Genomic DNA, 22253 nt, shown 5'->3' with positions numbered 1-22253 from the left:
GAAGCATCATGCACTGGGCAGATACGAACAACTGGGCTCTGCGTATCTCCATGAAGTCTTGTCTCTTCCATTTACCTACAGGTGCCTGCTGAGGGAAGGGAAGTTTATTTAAATGGTGAAGATTGCACTACAACGCCTGATCACTCATTATTGTGTAGGAATATCCAATTACATGGTTCTTGTAACCGAGAACAGCCGAATTTGGCATGTGTTTTGAAAGGCACCCCTGCTCCCGCAAATATGCCGACATTCACGCTGCTGGCTAATGTAAGTTATTTACTTTTGAACAACGAAGATTGTTGTGGGATGGTGGCAGGTATCGTTTATGTGGTTACAGTTAGTGAGCGGATTATTTGTTGCAAAAATGTAATGATTCCTCCTCCCCATGGGAAACTAGATTTTTCCATCTGGCCGACGATCCCAACCTTGAAGGCAGAGTTCAATAAGATGAGTCGCATAAGAGCTCTTTTGTCTCAGAAAGAAGTTGCCCTGACATCTGCACGTGAAACATTTGTCCTTCAAGTTGCAAACACCCGTACTGAGGTACATGCCTTATTAAATACTCATCTGCCTCTGCATTTCGGTGAAGTAATTCATACTATTTTTAATGCGTCATATACCACGGGCCTGGCACACTTTTTTAAAGTTGTAAGCGGTGGCCTTGTGTCCTCCTTTCAAGCTATGTTTGGGATATTCCCGGCCTTTTTTCATTCAATCTTTTCTAGCCTTTTCGGTGGATTTCCTTTAATGCTCGCTTTGGTAGCTGGCGCCCTATTGCTGTTTTGCTTATTCCAGAATGGATGCACTTCCTGTGTTGCAAGGAGATCACTCCCGGCTGTTGCTGATCCATAGCAGGATGCTTGAGCGTCCAGGCTGTCTTTCATTGCCTGAGTTGCGATTTCGACTGGGCCCTGGATTTGTGTCTGTGCTCAATGGTGTCTCCCGGTGCGGATTACGATCAGCTTATGAGCCCCTTAGTTGCTCATGACTTGCTTTGTTCTGACAGAGGGATTATGGCCTTTGCAGAAATGCACGGAGTCCTGGGACGTTGGAATATATTCGCGGCGGCGCACAATTACTTGGCAGGCAGCTTTGTTGAACTGACCCCGAGTTGCCCTTTAGTGGTACTTGAGGCTCCGATATTTGAAGAACACGTGTGTTCTTTTCCTTTGCTGAACTGGATGGCTGACATGTTTTCGGACAAGAACAATGACTTCCTCTTGCAGGCAGTTGCCACATATTTTGCATATTCACTGATGGATTGAGAAATGTTCTCTATTCCCTCTCTTCCTATTTGGAGGTCGGGGTTTGGATGTGATACTTTTTGTTTTTTTATTCCTCACCATACATTTTTTTAGAAATATGCTTTTTCGCTTTGCTAAGACCAGTTGGATTGTTTTTTCAGCCTTATAAAAAAAAAATGGAGCAAAAAATTGTTTTACAAACTATTTGTATTTTTTTTACTATTACGCATTTTGAGCTTGGTTCTGACTTTCATATTTGAACTCTGCTTTCAACTTTGCATTATGTCTTGTCCGGGCACGGATCATGGGGGGGTGTCATGGTGATCCTTATTGTTCTTGCACTATGTTAAGTTAGCATGAGCCTACTTGTAGTTTAAACGCCATTTTTCTATTCGGCTGCTTTGCACATGGCACACATCACTGTAGATGTTTAGGGTTTAGCAGAATGTTTTGCTTCACACGAGAATAATATGTTTTCCTACAATAAGCAGTCTTGCTTATGCTTTGTCTGTACAGCGAGAGCCGAGGCTTTCAAGGTTATCCTAACACAGTGATAGTTGCTCGGTCTGATCAGCACACGTTCTAGACATAACATACATGCAGCTGGGGCAACCTCTGATTCCGTCGCTTTTAATATTGCACCGCGCAGGCATGCTCATACACTTGAAGAACATTCGCATACAGAGAGCTGGTACAGAAATGATGTGATCCGTTTCTGTTAAAGACCAAAGGTATGGGCCCGCCCTAGTGAACCCAAGAGACCTTCAATAGATATAAAATACTCCATTAGTAAGGGAGGGTAATGTTTAGGTATAACCTAGCCTTTGTACCATTAGCATTTTAACATGCTTTCTCCTTTTGTATTTTATGGAATAGTAACTATGCTGATAATCTTGTTGCTGATAATATGTCTGCTTATATTAGCTAAGATATTGCACCTGAGAATACGGCAATAGAAATAAACATTTCAAACTTGCACGTGTCTCTTTTGACTCTCAGTTCTGGATTGACATGACAGTATAACGAAAGAGTGTTTGTGTCTTCCACGTTACCTGAGGTTCCTAAGTTCATGTTCTGGGTTGTCGAAATCATTGGGGTTATGGTAGAACCAATGAGACACTGATTGCTAGTCTGGTAGGGGATTTTGGATACTAAGGTGAGTTTTTGGTACACCCTAATTCACTGAGGTTCCAAGTCTCTTTGCACAGTTCTGTGTAGGAGCAGAATCCCTGCGACACTACTCTCTACTACTTTTGACCACTCACTCTCTACTACTCAGTCTCTACTACTCTCTACTACTCACTTTCTACTACTCGCTCTCTACTACTCTCTACTACTCACTCTCCACTACTCAGTCTCTACTACTCATTTTTTACTACTCTCTACTACTCACTCTACTACTCACTCTCTATTACTCTACTACTCTACTACTCACTCTACTACTCAATCTCTACTACTCTCTCTACTACTCACTCTCTACTACTCTCTACTGCTCACTCTCTACTATACATTCTCTACTACTTGCTCTCAACTACTCGCTCTCTACTACTCTCTACTACTCACTCTACTACTCACTCTAAACTACTCTCTACTACTCCACTACTCTCTACTACTCACTCTCTACTACTCACTCTCTACTACTCTCTACTACTCACTCTCTACTACTCTCTCTACTACTCACTCTCTACTACTCACTCTCTAATACTCACTCTCTAATACTCACTCTCTACTACTCTCTACTACTCACACTCTACTACTCTCCCCTACTCACTCTTTGCTACTCTCTAATACTCACTCTCTACTACTCTCTCTACTACTCTCTACTACTCACTCTCTACTACTCACTATACTACTCACTTTACCACTCACTCTACTACTATCACTCTACTACTCACTCTAATACTCACTCTCTACTACTCACTCACTACCACTCTCTCTCCACTACTCTCTCTCTAATACTCACTCTCTACTACTCTTTCTCTCTCTCTGCTACTCACTCAATACTACTCACTCTCTACTACTCAATCTTTACTACTCACTCTCTACTACTCTCTACTACTCACTCTCTACTACTCACTCTACTTGTCACTCTCTACTACTCACTACTACTCACTCTCTATTACTCTCTACTACTCACTCTCTACTACCTACTCTCTACTACTCACTCTACTACTCTCTACCACTCACTCTCTACTACTCTCTACTACTCACTCTCTACTACTCACTCTACTACTCTCTACTACTCACTCTCTGCTACTCTCTCTACTACTCTCAACTACTCTCTACTACATACTCTCTACTCTCTATTACTCATCCTCTACTCTCTACCTCTCTACCTCCCTACCTTTACCTCTCTACCTCTACGCCTCTACCTCTACACCTCTACCTCTCTATCTCTCTCTACATGAACACATATGCACATATATATGCATATGCATTTATATATATATGTATGTGTATATATATAAACACATACATATATAAACATATATATATTCTGCATATCTATATAAACCCGAATATAAATGCATGCATTCGTATACATATATATAGGCATACATATGCATGTTAGGTACATGAAAGTTTGAAAAAACTAATAAAAGCAAAGCTAAAAAGCCCGCTAATTACAAACAGAATTGCTTTAACTTAAACGAGGGCGAGACCTATTGCATTTTTAATGCTTGTTTACTTTGGTTCCATCAAGAAGGCATTCCGATGTGTCACACATTTGCCATAAATTCTTAATGTTAGCACTCTAGTTGCTCATTAGATCACTTTAGTAAAGCAACTGCTCACCAGGGAAGTCTGCTGCTGGTATTCAAAGTGCATGTTTCAATCTGCAAGTCAGAAAGAGGATTTGTGAAGTCAAAATGTGCCCTAATTTTTCTTTCTGCAGCACTAATCATACTTTCTATGGAAAAATGAGCCCCCTCATTTTGTTCCTTTGCAAATTAAATGTTTTAAGTGTTACCACTTGATTCCAATCAAGATGGCTTCAGGTGTTCCATACATTTGTCATACGTAAGACTGTTAGCGCTCTAGTTGTTCTTTAGAACACTCTGGGAAATTCTGTCATTGGGCTATACTTGGACTGCATCTGGGTGATATTTGTGCTACATTTGGGCTCTTTTGTCTCTGGTGGCCATCTTGGGAGACTTATTTGTTATGAAGTTTCCCAATTTCCTAATTTACTACAGTCTGCTCAGTAGGAAATACTTTCAGTTTTTTACTTTGATTCCATCTTTACCCTAAACGAGGGTGAGACCTATTGCATTTAGCATTTTTAATGCTTGTTTACTTTAGTTCCATCAAGAAGGCATTCAGATGTGTCACACATTTACCATTATTCAGGATTTTAGCACTCTAGTTGCTTATTAGATCACTGTAATGTTGTTTTTAATGAAATAGAAGAGGATTTGAGAAGTCACTCAAAATGTGCCCTAATTTTTCTTTCTGCAGCACTAATCATACTTTCTATGGCAAAATTAACCCCCTCATTTTGTTACTTTTTAAATTAAATGTTTTATGAGTTACCACTTTATTCCAATCAAGATGGCTTCTGGTGTGCCATACATTTGTCATAAGTAGGACTGTTAGTGCTCTAGTTGTTCTTTAGAACTCTCTGGGAAGCTGCAGTAGAACACAAAGGATTCAACTGACAGTCTCTGCCGTTGTTGGATGTACATGTTTTACTGGGAATGTCAGACTTCATTCTCACATGACTGAGAGAGATAATGTGAATTTACAGAAAATATACTCTCAGTTTAGCTTATAAATCACTTTCCAAACCTCTGTAGGAAAAGCATGAGACAATAGATTTCTCTCAAACATGATTCATGATATCCCAGTAGAAGGCTTTTCACATGGTAAAATCACCTTAAAACACACCACAATTCCTAAAATGAGTATAGTACCAGCAACAAATTATTTATAATGTAACTAAAGTCTTAAAAGCTCCTAATAACTGCTATGCTTTTTAATGAGGTACTATCATGTATATTGGTCCCAAAATGGCTGCCAACACTACTTGGATGAAGTGCTGACAGACAATCAGATCTCACGATGAGATGTGTGGTTAGGCTCCACCCAGATATATATATATTTTTTACCTTTGATATCTAAAAAACTACTGAACAGATTTACACCATTAAACAAAAAGGCACGACTATGAACCAAGGGCTACCCTTTTGCCAAATTTGGTGTAATTCTGTTCAGCAGTTCGGGCTGTAGCTGCGTTTAAATGTTCCTATTGAAAATTGCATGGGGAAAACATGTTTTGGGACTCCCCCTTTTTCTCGGCCTCCGCTTCACGAATCACCAGAGTTTTTATGAAAACCATCTCTAAAACCTATTTTCCATTTCCGCAGTGATGCCAGAGATCGAGATGACGTCAGTAATTGCAGATATCTTGTGCATTTTCACAATGAATGATGAATGCACGCATCAACGGGAATGCCCTGATTGGCTGGACGCAACCTGAATTGAAAGTTGCAGCCATCATTTTATCTATCGGGAACGGTTCCAGAGGCTGAAAATATTTGTGAAGCTCACATAAGGGGTTAGCGACCACTGGTGCGGCCCCCTTTGTACCATTGCGCGACATCACGACTACCAGCGTCATCGCAAATATTTTTGAAAATAGAAACCAAATCAATGAATCATTAATATGCATTGTTATAGAGATATTGATAAATGGTTTTATAGAGTTATTTATATAGTGAGTTATCTATTGTGATGGTTAGAATTAATTATATAGTTATAATTTTTTTATGTGGTGGTGGCTATTGAATTCCTGCTTTTGCATTGCGCTTTCATGACGTAACCGTGGGTATCTCGATGACCAAAGTCATTATGATCTCTGGCCTTACTTCAAAAAACTGAAAATAGGTTTTAGAGATGGTTGTTCTAGAAATGAATTAGAAAAGCATGAGTTTGAAGGGTACCGTAATAAACCTTTAGTGTGTAAAATACTGTAATATATGTGCATATATGTGTTTTCACTTTATTGAAAAGATGCGATCGTCGCGCATAACGACATAATTGCGATGTCCCGAATAACCGCTAAAACAAAGAAAATAGGTCTGAAAGATTGTTTATAAACAAACTTAGCGTACAAATATGATTTTAAGCATGCTATGAAAGAAGTATGCATATAGTAATTTGTGTAGTGCAATGTTCAGAATGGATTTTTTATCTATTATTTTTGGATGTGTTGTGGTAATTGGATGTCTGTTTTTGTTCACCATTTTCGCAACATGTCCTCGGGAATTGCGATGTCACTGCGACTATTAAAAAACATTGCTTATTAATCCCATGAAGAAAATACAAGCTTATAAAAATACACCTTATAGAGCCAATTTAGAACAAAAATAAAACTTAAAAATTCAATAAAAAATCATAAGTTACATGGACGTGATAGCTAATAGAATTTGAAAAAACATATAAATTCACTAAGAAAATATAGGGTAAAGTGACATTAGAGTTTGGATTTGGCATTTTAAAAACCTTAGACATTCACTGGACAAAAGCAAGGTCACAGGGGGGTTACAGATAGGAAATACAATTTAAAAAAACTCAGAAATTCACTGAAAAAACGTGCCTATGATTTTGGCATCATTTGACGAAGCTTCATTACATTTTCCTACAAAAGTATGTAGTGATTCTTGCTGTGCACGGAAAGCTTTGGTATGATCCGTCAAGCAGCAGCAGAGAAAAAGAGTGGGTCAAAATGTATGTTCCCAATATTAATTTCAGCAGACTATTCAGACTCCTACAGCCCAAAACACTGAAAGGAGTTACACCATAATAGGCAGAAAGCCAGCTTTTGGTATGCAGTTTGTGGGAGTTATTAAAGGAAATCCAAATTTGTATATTTACGATTGCTACTACTTCACTACTAACATTTTGCTTGTGGAGAGACCTACATAGCTCTGATGGGATGCCAATACTTCAACGATCTTTGCACTCGGCTTCAGTCGAATGGGAAAAAAAGAAAAGGGGTAGGGTAGGAAAACGCGCTAGAGGTTTGCAGTCAGTGTTCGAGAAGCAATCAGCTTTAAACACCACTTGCTGCTTTAATTCCCTCCTGACCTCCCCTCCGATGCTCGCATGCTCGCTACTGTCATTTCATTAGCTTAGTGCGCTTTGGAATCGCGCTGCCAGAACTTAGTCACTGTTCTTTTTATAAATAACACATTTCACTATTTGCACCTGTTTTTACCTTCGCACTGCGCTGCTAAGACTCTGTACTTACCTGCATGTGTTGATTGACTACTCCTCCCCGTTCCGCCACGGAAATTTCTGATTGTGTGGAGGGAGTGTCGCACAACCAGGAAGTGACGTCAGAGCCCAGATCAGCTGGCCTCTGCCGAAAACGACAAATACGCATGCCCTGGCCGACGCACAGCAGACGTGCTGCTGGCGGGCCGAAGGCTCTCCAAAGTCAAGCCTGTCTGCGCCTGTTCGCGCCAGACCGCAGCCAGGAGCCTGAAACTCTGTCAGTTTCCATGCTGCTCTTGCCCCTGACCAAAAAGCTAGGATAACCTGTTCCAACCAAGACTTGTTACTAATTAGGGATCGGTCATCTAACCCCACCCTGGCCAGTGGATCTCATGCAGGCATCCACCACTTCCCTCTCATTTTGGAAGGCCCCTTTTCATGTATCTACTGTGGTTTCCAAAGCCTTCCCACAGCTTCCAGTAAGCCCTACACTAGCCGTGTGGATAGTAACACCCCCAACAACGCCAACTGGGACTGTTTGCTAGCTAATGTCCGCTCGATTCCCAAACACGCTACCAATATTTGGGATATATTAGCCACCTCTTGCCCTGACATTGGGTTTTGACAGAAACATGGTTAAAACCCTCTTCCACTCCAGCCATTGCTTTGGCACATCCTGAGGGCTACCTCATCATAAAGCTGGATAGACCCCACAAGACCGGTGGAGGGACCGCTATCATATATTAGGATCCAATAAAAGCTACTATAATAGATCAATATCTCTGTGAGAAAATAGAAATTCTCATATTCAGGTTAATCTCCATACACAACTGAGCTGGAAGGGTGCCCTTGTTTACCGCCCTCCTGGACCTCTTTCCAGCTCCATTACCATTCTCATGGACCTGATTGTTCTCCATTTAATCTCCTCAAATAAATTCCTTCTCCTTGTGATTTTAATGTTCATAGTGAGGACACTCAGGACCCACAAGTGGCCACCTTCCTTAAGGAAATGACAACATTCGGCCTTATAAAAAGAATGATGCCCCCTCACATACTGCTGGTCATACCTTGGACCAGGTCCTATCCAACTCCTCCGAGATCATCTACAAATTCACCAACCCTTTAACTTGGTCAGACCACTCGATGCTCTCATTTGACCTGGTGGGTCCTAGGAAGCATGAACATAAAGATTCTTCAGTAACCCATAGCCACAGACAATGGCACAAATTCACACCAACCCTTTTTAATAAAACTTTTACCCACCCCACTACTCTTCCACTGACACTATTGAGGAACGCCTGAAGACTTTCCAAGACTCTATCAGACACACTAAAGACAATCTGATCCCCATGAAAAAATACGCTGCGTTCTCCACCCGTCCCCAGACCCCTTGGTATTCGACAGATCTTAGATCAGAGAAGAGCTAGTGTAAAAATCTTGAACGACTTTGGCGCCGATCTAAAGGCATGCTAGACAAAAAAGTTCAAATCTGCCCTTGATAAATATCATAAAAATCCTAGGAAAGCCTGTAAAAACTACATAGCCACCCAAATCGAGCAAGCGGACAACACATCAAAAACTCTGTTCCACATTCTCAATACTCTGATCAATCCCAAAGCATGCAACCCTGATGAAGAACTTTCCCAATCATTATGCAATACTATTGCTGCCCATTTTGCACAAAAAATTGAGGAAATCTACAATAAAATATCCGCCCTAACACCAATCACAGCCCACTCCCAAAACAAGGAACCTCCCACCCACCCAGTCTGTGCACTCTGAAAGACTTCCCCCTTCTCACCACACAAGACACAGAATATTTACTGAAATCTGCAAAATCTGGCTCCCCTACAGACCTTATACCCACCAAAAGTGCAAAAAAACTCGCTATTGAATTGGCGGAGTCTCTTTGTCCCATTCTCAATTAATCTATCAGACAAGGCACACTCCCTAAAGAATGGAAAGCTGCACAGATTATGCCAATTAAGAAAAATGCTAAACTATCGCCAAACGTCGTTACCAATTATCGACCAATCTCACTGCTCCCCCTGTATAGCAAACTACTGGAAAAAAACATTACTAAACACCTCTCATCCTTCGTGGAGTCATCTAACTGTCTTGATATATCTCAATCAGGGTTCCGTCCTCGACACAGTACTGAACTGGCCCTGGTTAACGTAGCAGATGACATTTGTATGCAGGCGGACGTGGGTTGGGCAGTAATTCTCATACTGCTCGACCTGTCTGCCGCATTCGACACAATCTCCCATCAGATCCTGCTAGACAGACTAGATTCAATAGGTGTCCAGGACACCGCTTTTGAATGGTTAAAGGACTTCCTTCAAGACAGAACACAAACAGTAAACTTTGGACGTTTCAAGTCCAATACCACAATGGTGACCAAAGGGGCACCTCGGGGCTCTTGTCTCAGCCCCACCCTTTTTAATGTGTACATCTCCCCCCTAGCGGCACTTCTTAGGAACATCGGGTTTACCCCGATCTCCTACGCAGATGATACACAACTCCTTCTATCGTTTAATAAAAATAACCCCAACATTCAAGACATTTTTGCTAATGGAATGAAAGCAATATCTTTCGTTGATGAGCTGCAATTTTCTGCAGCTTAACACAGGCAAAACAGAAATCATGCTTTTCAAAGACACCACCACCTGCTGGGCCCCCAGCTGGTGGCCTGAAGAACTCGGGGCAGCTCCATCACCTAAGCCACGGTTAAAAACCTAGGAGTTCTTCTCAATAACAACTGGAATATGGATGAACACATTGGTGCTACTAAATGAGCATGTTTTCACGCCCTCAGCTTGTTGCGTAGTCTTTCATTTCCTCCCCCCTCCACACAAAAGACTTTAATCCATGCATTAGTACTCAGCCGCCTGGATTTCAGCAATGCTTTGCTGATCTTTTCTAAAGAATCTGCCCTTCAGAGTCTGCAGGTTGTGCAGAATACGGCGGCCCGTCTGGTCACTAGCTCCCCGTACCGTACCCCCATTCTCTCCCACTCCTGCGTAAACTTCATTGGCTGCCTATTCGCAAAAGAATACACTTTAAAATCTGTTGTAAAATATTCAAAAGTCTAAACCAAATGGGACCGTTCTACCTCGCCAAAAAATTGTCCAAATACACACAATCTCGCACTCTCCGCTCTGAGGGGAAATGACTTCTTGTGATACCCCGCATCAAACAAACCAGAATGGGAGGCAGATCCTTTTCCTACCTTGCTCCCAAATTATGGAATCCACTTCCCCAGGATATTCGCACCTCTACTAACTACCTGTTCTTTCAGAAAAAATAAGAAACCCTGCTTTTCTAATCACTGTCTCACTTGCTTTGCTATTCACTATCTCCCATCTAGTCTCATCCGAGCGGGGATACACCCTACCTGGGTTGATTCAGGCACTTTACAAATGACAAAAATAAAATAAAAAATAAAAAACCCTGCCTTCCCCAGCCCAGGTCTTGATGTCCCAGAGGGTCCCGAGCTGGGCAAAAAAAAACATATATATTTTTTCATTCACAGCAATTTTCACATCATGTTTGTGAATATTGCTGCACATTTTTTTTATAAAAACTAGCGTGGTCTCCCATGATTGGTTTGTATTAAGCCCGGGGGGGCAGGTCCCATGGGCTTGTCTCTTTTATTAAATTAAAGGACGGGAGCACCTTTGGCCCCCCTCCATAGGCTTTTTTGTGCCCTATTGATGATCCAACCCTTGGTGCTTATGTAAAATTCAATGTGGGTGGGCTGGGTGACCCCCCAAAAACCCAAGACCTCCACGTCCCTGGGGCTATAACTAGAATGAATGGGAGAGCTGCTCAGACCCCTCTGAGCCCCAGCGACAGCCACCTCCTTGAGTCAAATAATTTTTCAAAATGAAGGAGGGGGCCACACGGCTTCCCTCCTGGGGTAAATATGACCCCAGGGACCTCCACCACCTCTGGCCAGCCTATGCACAAGAAAGGAGGGAGCCACCCATCCCCCTCATTGAGCCAATTATGGCCCTGGGGACTCCCACCTCCCATGGTCAGCTCCTGCTATGTCCTGGGGTGTTGACCCCCGGTAAAGCTGTTTTCTTTTGCTTAGTGGGAGCTTTGACAGCTCACACCAAGCAAAGGAAAGCACTCTGGTTCTAGCAGGGGGGAGCTGTCAGAGTGCTCCTACCCACCGGAAGACGAGGTTTCATCTCTTTCCCTGCCGCAGAGATGCAGTATGAAAAGTGTATAAACTATTGCTCCTGCAAGAAGGGAGATGTATTTCCAGCAGCTTGCTGTGAAGGAGCCTGGGAGCCGGATTGGACCTCGGCAGCCTTGACACTCCCCCTGGGGTCCCAGGGTAAAGGAACAGAAAGAGGGAAAATAAAGGTCAGAAATGAGCAGAAAGAGGCAGAATAAAGGTAAAAATAACTAGCAGAAAGAGGCAGAATAATGGTCAGAAACAAGTAGAAAGAGGCAATACAAAGGCCAGCAATGAGCAGAAAGAGGCAAAATTAAGGTCAGTAACTTTCAGAAAGAGGCAAAGCAAAGATGAATTTCAAGCAGAAAGAGGTAGAATGAAGGTCTGAAATAGGCAGAAGGGGGCAAAGTTAAGGTCAGCAGCAAGCAGAACGATCTAGAATTAAAGTCATACGGGAGCAGAAAGATGCAAAATAAAGATGAGAAACAAACATAAAGAGGCAAAATAATGGTCAGAAATGAGAAAGAAGAGGCAAAATAAAGGTGTGAAATTAGCTGAAAGAGTCAAAATAGAGGTCAGCAAAGAGCAGAAAGAGACAAAGTAAAGGTGAGATACAAGCTGAATGAGGCAGATTAAAAGTAATCATCTAGCAGAAAGAGACAGACTAAAGGTCAGAGATGAGAGGAAAGAGGCAAAATAAAGGTGGGAAACAAGCAGCAAGAAGCAAAATAGAGGTCAGAAGGTAGCAGGAAGATGCAGAATAAAGGTCAGAAGAGAGCAGAAAGAGGCAGAATAAAGGTCAGAATGGAGAAGAAAGAGGCAAAATAAAGACCAGCAGCATTCAGAAAGAAGTAGAATAAAGGTCAGCAATGTGCAGAAAGAGACAAGATAAAGGTTAGAACTGAGCAATAGGATGCAAAATAAATGTCAGCAACAAGCAGAAAGTGGCAAAATAAAGGTCAGCAGAAAGTAGAAATAGGCAAAATAGAAGTCAGGCGCAAGCAGAAAGATCCAAAATAATGGGCAGAATGACCAGAAAGAGGCAAAATAGAGGCAGAAATGAGCAGCAAGAGGCAGAAAAAGTAGCAGAAAATTAGTAGAGGAGGCACAAAACCGAAAGCAGCAGAGAGTAGCAGATTACAGGCAAGCTGGACAGGAGGACCGTCAGGGGGAACTGACACAAGGACCTGTTCCCATCTGCCTCCTACCTTTTTACCATGCTACCACTGATAGACCTACTAATGTATCCACTCACAGACCCACTCACAAACTCATGCTTCATTCACATTGCCACTCAGAAACTCATACACCCACTCACAGACACACTCAGACACTCATGTACCAACTCACAGATTTACTCAAACACTCATTCACCCACTCACAGACCCATAGAACAACTCAAACATAAACTCACAGACCCACTCAGTCACTCACACATCCACTCACAGACCCATTCAGAGAATATTGCATGCTCTCACATACCCACTCAGACACTCATGTACCCTCTCACAGAGCCAATCAGACACTCATGTTCCCATTCACAGATCCACTCAGACACTTATTCACCCATTCACAGACCAATTCAGGGACTCACATAACACGCATAGACCCACTCAGACACTTGTGTACTCACTCACCCACACAACCAGAGACTTGTCCATCTAAATACAAACATTCAAACACACTCATGCACCCACTCACACACCCAGTCAGAGGCTCACATACTGACTCACTGATCTACTCAGACACTAATGCACCCACTAAGACTCACTCAGACATTCACAAAGCCAGTCACAGACCCACTCTGATACTCACACGCCAACTCATAGATTCATTCAGATGCTCACACACCCACAAACACACTCACAAATCCACTCAGAAACTCATACAGCCATTCACGCATCTACTCAAGTGCCTCAATGGTTACAGGTTACTGTTATGAAATACAATTTCAAACAATTCACAGAAAAAACTTTGAAAGTGGGTGTTTTAGTGTTTGGTTCTGTTTTGAGTGAATCTGTCAGTCGCTGAGTGAGCGTCTGTGTGTGTTTATATGGGTATATAAGTGTATGTGAGTACATATTGTTTTGTGCAGATAAAGCATATATGTTGGCTTATGGGTTGTTAAGACTATTAGTGCTTGTAGGTAGCCGGTTCTCTATATATTGTACTAAAACAAAGTACACTGTGAAGAGAGTCAAAGGAATCTTCTTTCTCCCCAGTTACAAAATTGCTTCTACCAGGGATTGGTCCTAGGCCCATCTCTTTACTTTGTCTTTCTATGTCCAGGAGTTGAGCTTATAAGTTAAATCTTCTGGAAAAACCTTCCAGCATGAGAGCCTCCTCTGAGGGCTCCCCATCTCTATCGGAGTGGAGGGCTCCTCAGACAGATCTACTAATTCTGGATTATCTCTTTTAAACTCTGCTAACAGCCTTCTCTGATCTGCTATGTCAGCATGAGTTCTAGTTTTAATACCATAACCCTTACTGAGGGCCCTGCACCTGGCATAGGACAGTTCCATGGACAGGGTCAGATTGAGCTCCTGAGCCTTATTATCAGTATCACCCATTACTTTACTAAAGTTGGGACCTTTTAGATAGGAAAAATCCTAAACAGAAATACTTTTCGTAACTACTGCAATCGACTTTCTAACCACTTAATTTCAGAAACTTAGCGAAGGCACTAGCAGTTCATTTTAGACATTTAGAAAAACTCTACCAATTGAAAACAAGCATTTGCAATGCAATAGGTCTCACATTTGCAAGAGTTGGAGCTATTGGCATTGTAAATGACAATGCCTTTTATTCATTTGTTTTGAAAACCTACTAGCAGTGCATAAACTTGTACTTTGTACGTATAGTCCTTGCTTACGAGAAGCAAGACTGGCAGTAAAAGAGACTGGGTTCCGCTACCGATTCTATGTCTCTCTACATCTTCCTACATTGGACCTGGTGAGGTTATTTACATGTGCAGACACATTTTCAGCCTATATTAAGTGCAGAATATTATGTGGGAGAAACTTTTCTCTTTTTTTCACTGTGAGCAGCAGCAATACTTGACAACTTTCAGGGACTGCAAGATGGAGGGCACACTACTGCATACACTGTGGAGCTGACCCCAATTTGGTGCCTTCTAGGCGGGGTTGTAGGTTAACTATAGGAGGTCCGGGGATATCCCCAGATTAGCAGCCTCCATCTGTGTTGCTGGGCATGTGGGGCCCCTCAGATCTGTCATGATTCCAGAGGATTCTGATAAACATCTGCTGCATTTTGCCCAAAAATGGGGAGGCAGGGTCCCCCACCTGAATCGAGATTGGGAAGCATTCATGGAACAGTGTAAGTTGATGGTAAAGGGGGTCTACAGGGGTAGGGCTGTCAATGGAAATTTCAGAAAACTTTGGGCAGCTGGGGCTCGGGGACCACTTAAGGGATTTGGCAAGGTGGCACTGTTGGGGCGTTCACCTGTGGGACGATGGACCTAGTAGGTGCAGACCCCTCTCACGGATCACACACCTGGGTGATGGGATGGTTTACTACCAGCTGTAAAAAACAGTGTGTTCATTGCTTGGCCCTCAACTTTTTGTGTGGGAGGTTGGGGGGTTTGATGGGTGCTTGGGGTGCAGTATGATGCTTGCATTTATCTGTTTTGCTATGCATAAAATAATAAACAAATAAAACAACACTACAAATATGTAACAACTCAGCAAACATCATTTCTATGTTGGCTTCAAGTAAGACGCCCACAAGAGGAATAGGCGCACACCCCCAAGTATTCAGTTCAAATTCAGTGATTAGGTTCAAATAAAACAGGCCTGTGATGTAGGCAGCATTATTTAAGCACATAGATAAAGCATGAAAACACATCGCACCAACATATTACAATAATTTTGACAACTCAGTAAACTGCTTTTAACCATATATTCACCTCCTTCTTTAACAGATTAAGGTGGAACTGACTGAATGGAGTCCTGATGGGTCTAACTTTAATTTCTGGTCTTGAGAAAGTTTGGCTAAGATGTGAAGGTTGGTGCATGAAGAGGGGGAGTTTACTGACCCGGGGAGAGTTAGTTGTAGCCCACCACCCCTGACTCTTGTTCTTGTGTCCTGGAGCCCCTCGTGGTGAAAAGCAGGGTTTCCTGCATCTCAGAAGGGTTGATTGACAGGTGTGATGGCAGGGTGTAGGCTGCAGCAGTCAGGCTACACGTGCATTTAGAGCATTGTGATTCAAGGGGCCCAGGGTTCAATGTCTTTCTTATAGAGTCTATAGGGACCCACCTGGGCTGGGGTGAGTGAGTGCATAGGGTTAACTTTATTTTTATTTATTTATTTATTTATTTAATGCATTTTTATAAAGTGCGGACTTTACCCGAAGGTGTCAGAGTGCTGTACAATAGAACCTGTTACGTTACATGAGAGAACTGTTGCAGGAATAGAACAAAAGGCACACAATCTCAAGCACAGCATGAACAGACTGTACAAGCAAAAATAAGAATAAATATGACAAATTATACAATGACTAAAGAACTTCCTGGCGAACAATAGCAGGCCATAGAATCAAAACAATGTAGGCAAAAGGAACACAATATCAAACGCAGGAAGCACAGGATGTACAAACAAAAAGAAAAATATTTGTGACAAATTTACAGTGACTAAAGAACTTCCTGGTGGGGTCTGAGAAGGAGGGAATTAGTTCTGAAAGTGTCTTTGGAATAAAATCTGTCTAAGTGGGAAGTCATCTAAACAAGGATCGGAGTGGTGCTTCTTTTGTGATATTTAAAAATGGAATGACTTACTCTTCACAATCCCATGGGTCCGCGAACCGTGCGTAACTATCATCAGCCCATGGTATATCACTTATGAACACATGTACAATCCCTCCAAGCATGAAGTCCCCCTCCTTGTAGTATCTCTGCTGGACGCTGCTCTTCAGGGCGCAGCCAGATGTTTGCGTCACAGCTTCCCACGGTGAACAGTGAGGCACCAATGAAAACAGCGATAAACTCCACCACAGCACACAGGAGCAGCTCATATCCGGGACTTGCATTGCTGCTGGTGGTGGAGGGCAAGGTGTGAATGACGTCACACAGAAGCAGGCTGATGCACATGCAGTGTGACGTGGATCTGTGACCTCTGACGTGGATCTGTGACCTCTGACGTTGCCTCGATGCCTTTTTCTTCTGCTTCTCCCTGAAAAACTGAAACACCAACTCCCTTCAATAAACAAAAATAGAGATGGCTCCTACTCTCACACAGTGATTCTGAAGGGTCAGAGGGCAACTGTCTGTCTCTGACTTCACCCCAGCTGAGCCTCTGATGATTAGAGCCTCGAGGCGCTAGAAGTACCCCCCTCCCCTGGACTCTGGGTCACAGTGCAGCTGTCTGTCTCTGACTTCACCCATGGTGTGAGCCTGATAGTTAGAGCCTTGAGGCGCTAGAAGTATATCCCTTCCCCTGGACTCTGGGTCACAGTGCAGCTGTCTCTCTTTGACTTCACCCCAGCTGAGCCTCTGATGATTAGAGCCTTGAGGCGCTAGAAGTATAACCCTTCCCCTGGACTCTGGGTCACAATGCAGCTGTCTCTCTCTGACTTCACCCCAGTTGAGCCTCTGATGATTAGAGCCTCAAGGCGCTAGAAGTACCCCCCTCCCCTGGACTCTGGGTCAGGGTGCAGCTGTCTGTCTCTGGCTTCACCCCAGCTGTGCCTCTGGTGATTAGAGCCTCGAGGCGCTAGAAGTACCCTCTCCCCTGGACTCTGGGTCAAAGTGCAGCTGTCTGTCTCTGGCTTCACCCCTGCTGCACCTCTGGTGATTAGAGCCTTGAGGTGCTAGAAGTACCCCCCCTCCCCTGGACTCTGGGTCAGGGTGCAGCTGTCTGTCTCTGGCTTCACCCCTGCTGCACCTCTGGTGATTAGAGCCTTGAGGTGCTAGAAGTACCCCTCTCCCCTGGACTCTGGGTCAGGGTGCAGCTGTCTGTCTCTGGCTTCACCCCAGCTGCGCCTCTGGTGATTAGAGCCTCGAGGCGCTAGAAGTACCCCCCTCCCCTGGACTCTGGGTCAGAGTGCAGCTGTCTGTCTCTGGCTTCACCCCAGCTGAGCCTCTGATGATTAGTAAGGGTGGGCGTAGTTCGTGAAGTAGCGCTACACGAAGCTACGCGAACTGCACTTCGCACTACGCAAACTTCACGTAGCACTACGCGAGCTGCGTAGTAGCATGTTCGCACTGTGCAAGATGCATTTTCAATGATTGCACAGTGCGGACAAGCATCCGGCAATATGCAATCATTGAAAATGGCATCTTGCACAGTGCGAGCTGTAGTTTTCTGCTGCTCGAGTAGATTATTACTCGAGCGGCAGCTTTCTCAACGCGAACTGGTAGTTTCTCATTGAGAGCGGTCGCAGGCATGCACAACCACTCACAATGAGAAACCTGACCCTCCCCGCGTTGAGAATCTCGCGGGGATGTAATTTTGCTTGCTCGCGGTCGCGAACATGACGTTGAGGACCGTGAACAAGCAAAAAATGAACTATGCACTACGCTATGCTGCTCTACGCGTGTTTGCACTGTTCTACGTGCAGCTCGCATAGTGCGAAGTTGCGCAAACTTCGCAAACTCCGCGAGCGTAGCGTAGTGCTTCGCCCAAGGTTAATGATTAGAGCCTCTTACTTCACCTTGGCCCCTCATAAAGTCACTATCTCTTCCACCAGAAAAACAACAACAGCCTCACTATGAGGTTCGACTTTGGCTTCTCAGCACATTGCATAAGTGCGGACACCGGGTGAAGTAAAACACAAATAAGCACTCATCAAGATGCAGGCTGTGGCTCGATCAAGGGTAACCTCTCTGTATCTTCCCCTACTGTGCACCTTTGTCTGTCTTCACACTTGCCCCCAACCACCTCCTCTCCTCACCCCACCACTGACCTCTGCTGGGTCACCCTCACCTCATGCACGTTTGTTGATTCTGCTCGATTTGTGGAGCTCACATTTCTTTTCCATCAGCTCCCTCAATCCCTCACATGACCATGTGCCGAGGGTCACCGTCCACGTGCACTTCTGCCCGAAAAGGTAAACTCTGCCAGTCTGCCCACCACCTCTGATCTATAGTGAGCTGCAGGAACAATAGCAGCAGATAAAAAAGTGAGAACTGAAACAAATAAATGCCCGGGCATATATATGACAGGTGGACCCTCATGGACCCGCTGTTCAGACCCGTTCCCCAGGGTACCTGAATAGAAGCTGGCACTGGTGGAAGACACCCACTCCTGTGTGCCCGCCCCCTCCTCCTACCAAAGTACTTTGAAACATCCATCTAACTTTAGTACCCACTAAAGAGATAGTAAAGCCCTTTTAAAAAGCAGTTACTTTTAAGCAAGCAGCAAAATATCATTTATGTCAAGGTTTAATTAGTTTTCCCTTAAGCATCTCCTTGCTATTAACACTTGTTTAAAACATTCTAAATGTTCTTCTAATTGTCTCCCTTCTCTGTCCTAAGCAGTGAATTCGATGCTGCAAAGCAGAGCTCTTCTTATCACTAATACAAAGCCCAACTAAACAAGCACAAGTAAAGCACACAGGCTGAACACTGCTCACATACCTGGAGTCCAGCTTCACAGCATCAGCACTTCTGCTCTCGAACAAATCTTCCTTCTTGCAGCAAAAACATCACATAAGATTCTGTGAAATGGGATAACAGGGAAAGACTGCACATGGTACAGGTCATGCCCTCTTCTTATAGACGGGACCCACTGCATATGATGAAATATTGCATCAGGATTACTGACTTCTAATTCAACCTATACATAGATTCCAGGCCAGGGAACTAACATGTTTGTTTAGATGGACTGACAGCACAGTCAATTATTCCATTATAATATTCCATTCCGAAGGGGATACTGAGTAAAAACATGTTTGTATCTTAAGGTTTACATCTCTGAGGTTTGCAAAGAAGAGCATATGGGCAAAAAAGAAATTGTCGAATTGTAAAACCATCATCACCAATTCAAGGAAGGTTTATGGGCCTGATATACAAAGGGTAACTTACACTTTAGTGCAAGTTTACCATAGTTTTCTATTCACAAAGATACTTAACGAGTAGTATCTTTCCTACAGACGAGTCTCTGCACATAAACAGATCAGACTGTCCTATCTTTTACGTGCAGAGGCTCCGCTGTAGTAAAGATACTACTCGTAACATATCTTTGCGAATAGCAAACAATCATAAACTTACCCTAAAGTATAAGTTACCCTTTGTGAATCAGGCCCTATGTTTGAATACATTAAAGAACTGACAGACAGGACATTTTAAAGTAAGATTTTCACCTATGATCTTATTCTCTTACAAAACTCCTACCTAATCACAATATGCTGTTTCTTCTACTTTATTGCACCATTTTCCTTACCACAACTTGGGAGAAAGAGATTCATTGTGGTGCATAGAAGCCCACCTAATGTAATTAGGTCACTATTTTATGATTTATACAGTTGAATAAAGCTTTCTTGATTAATTGATTCACTATCTTGTTGGAGCCAGTTAAAACTTTCAGTAATTAAAACTTGAACTCAGCCCCTGGGGTAGCCATGCTGTAGAGCAGAGAGGCATAATGCGCAAGGGGCGAACCAACTGTGTGGTGCTCCGGAAGCCCTAACAGGGATGCTAAGAGAAGTCCCTTTAGTCCCAAGAGCCTTAGGAACAGCCATTGTTGGTCAAGACTCACTCCAGCAAAGGCCACCAGCATGTTCAAGGCAAGGTCCCAGTTAGTAATGTTCAGCTTGGTACTTCAGGAAAGTCCTTTCACAGCTTGTTGTGGCCCTGTGGCTTATACAGGAGATCAATCAACTCACCTACAGTCCATTTCTTTGTAATCCACTTGAAAAAAAGTTAGAGCAGGTACAGCCCTTCAGCTATTCTCTCAGGTCCCAAACCACAGGTGAAGTTCAGTAGTGTTCTGTGGCGGGTGCCAAGGGATGCCACATTTATGCTTAGTTCTAGGTTGTGGGTGAATCCTGGTCACTCCCTAGACCAGTAGAGAAAAGTTCACAAGGGCAATCCTACCTACCTTTCCAGCAGTTTGCAGCAGTTCCTCTGTGACCAACAGTAAACATTCCTCAGTGCACTTCACTCACTAACTCCAAGATGAACAAACCCTTCTCCCCTTGTTCAGAGCCTGTGAGCCTACGCAGAGTTGTGGCTAGGGTAGTAAGCAGATCTCTCCCCAGTGCTTATGTCCATGTGTGACTTTCAACTTGCAAATCATAAGGTGTATTTAAGAACACCACATACCATAGCCTTATAGGGGAGTTGTCAATGAGGAGTTAGGCAATTTTTGCATGTTCTACGGGTCAGAGCATATACACTGGAACCAGATTAGCAGTCTCTAAGTACACACACTCGAAAAACCTGCAACATCAGTCCACAGAAAATGGTGTGAAAAGAGGCACTTTCTAAAACTCCCTAATGAAAGCTGATGTGATTCTCCCCTCTCATCTGCATTCGCCACCGGAGATGCTTGTCGTTAAGTTGAACCTGGAACTGAGTCTCAAACGGATTTTGGGGGCAGATATTTAGAAAAATCACGAAACACAATGCACAACACAACTTGTTGTGCTGAGCTGCATGAAAGGGAGAGTTTAGTTATGTACCATATCTTTGAAGACATGGCTCATTCCTGTCCTCCACCTCTGCTGGTCCACAATCCACAGTGTAGCGCCAATGCAGGCACCCTTGTGCCATGGTGAAAGTGTGCCTGTATTACAGGTAGGATTGCTTCTGTGCAGGCAGGGACCCCTTACTGCACAAAAACAATCCTTGTGGGTATTTTCCTTTTTTAAAGTCTGCTGCAGAAGGCAGCACACTTAGAATGAGGGAATGGGGAGAAATAAAGTTGTTCCTCTTGTGGGAAGGCATACAATTCTGACACATCCCCACCTACCAGTGTTGTAAATCTGAGAATGCTTCAGAATAGATGTGTGAGAACACCCATGCACCACACGTGTACCTCCCACACCATGCAGACTAACGCAAAGCAACGCTTGCACTACCTTGCATTCCTCCAGGCTTACCAAGATCCCTGATCATGGTCCCCCTAATGCCACTCATTCTGCAGGTCTCTCAACTCTGCAGCTTATGTCCTTACTCCTCTGCTCTGCGTATATTATTAGCCCAGCACTCACTTTTTCTGTTGCCTTTTTTCATTGCCTTAGCCTTGCATTGCTGCATTAGTTTATATATCTTTGGTTCGATGTGTTTGTCATTGTAGTGTAGTAATAGTATCTGCAGCCTTTACTCTGCGTTAGACTTTGTACTGCATATTAGTATCTGTAGACCTTTAACACTGCTTTAGCCTTTCTTTTACCGCAATATTAGTGCGTTGTCTTCTCCTGCTGCGGCTCCTGTTTTCCTTAGTCACTTTGTATAGATTTGTATTTTTTGTTTTGTGTAGTCTCACCTCACAGCTTTCTCTTTGTCCCACTGATCGCCATTCCTTGCCCAAGGAGCATCCTAGGGCTTTGCTAGTAAACTGCTACAGATCCAGAAAGGTATGCAGGTGAAAATTACCTCGTTTTTATTTCCTTTTTAAAATTTGCTTCAGATTCAATACAGCAC

General features: G+C 43.3%; 1 protein-coding gene across 1 annotated transcript in view; it reads right to left on the bottom strand.

Annotated features, from left to right (window-relative positions):
• The window catches only part of LOC147725854 (extracellular calcium-sensing receptor-like), a 366326-nt gene extending 349630 nt beyond the window's left edge, over positions 1 to 16696 (bottom strand). Inside the window, exon 1 of the mRNA XM_086963376.1 lies at positions 16446 to 16696. Within this exon, the coding sequence (XP_086819502.1) occupies positions 16446 to 16696 (251 nt within the window). The remainder of the gene's footprint in view (positions 1 to 16445) is intronic.
• Between the last annotated feature and the right edge of the window lie 5557 nt (positions 16697 to 22253).

This window comes from Lissotriton vulgaris, chromosome 3_1, assembly GCF_964263255.1.
Source record: "Lissotriton vulgaris chromosome 3_1, aLisVul1.2, whole genome shotgun sequence".
Classification (NCBI taxonomy): Eukaryota; Metazoa; Chordata; class Amphibia; order Caudata; family Salamandridae; genus Lissotriton; species Lissotriton vulgaris.
The sequence above is the reverse complement of the archived record's forward strand: the minus strand, read 5'-3'. Positions and strand labels throughout refer to the sequence as shown.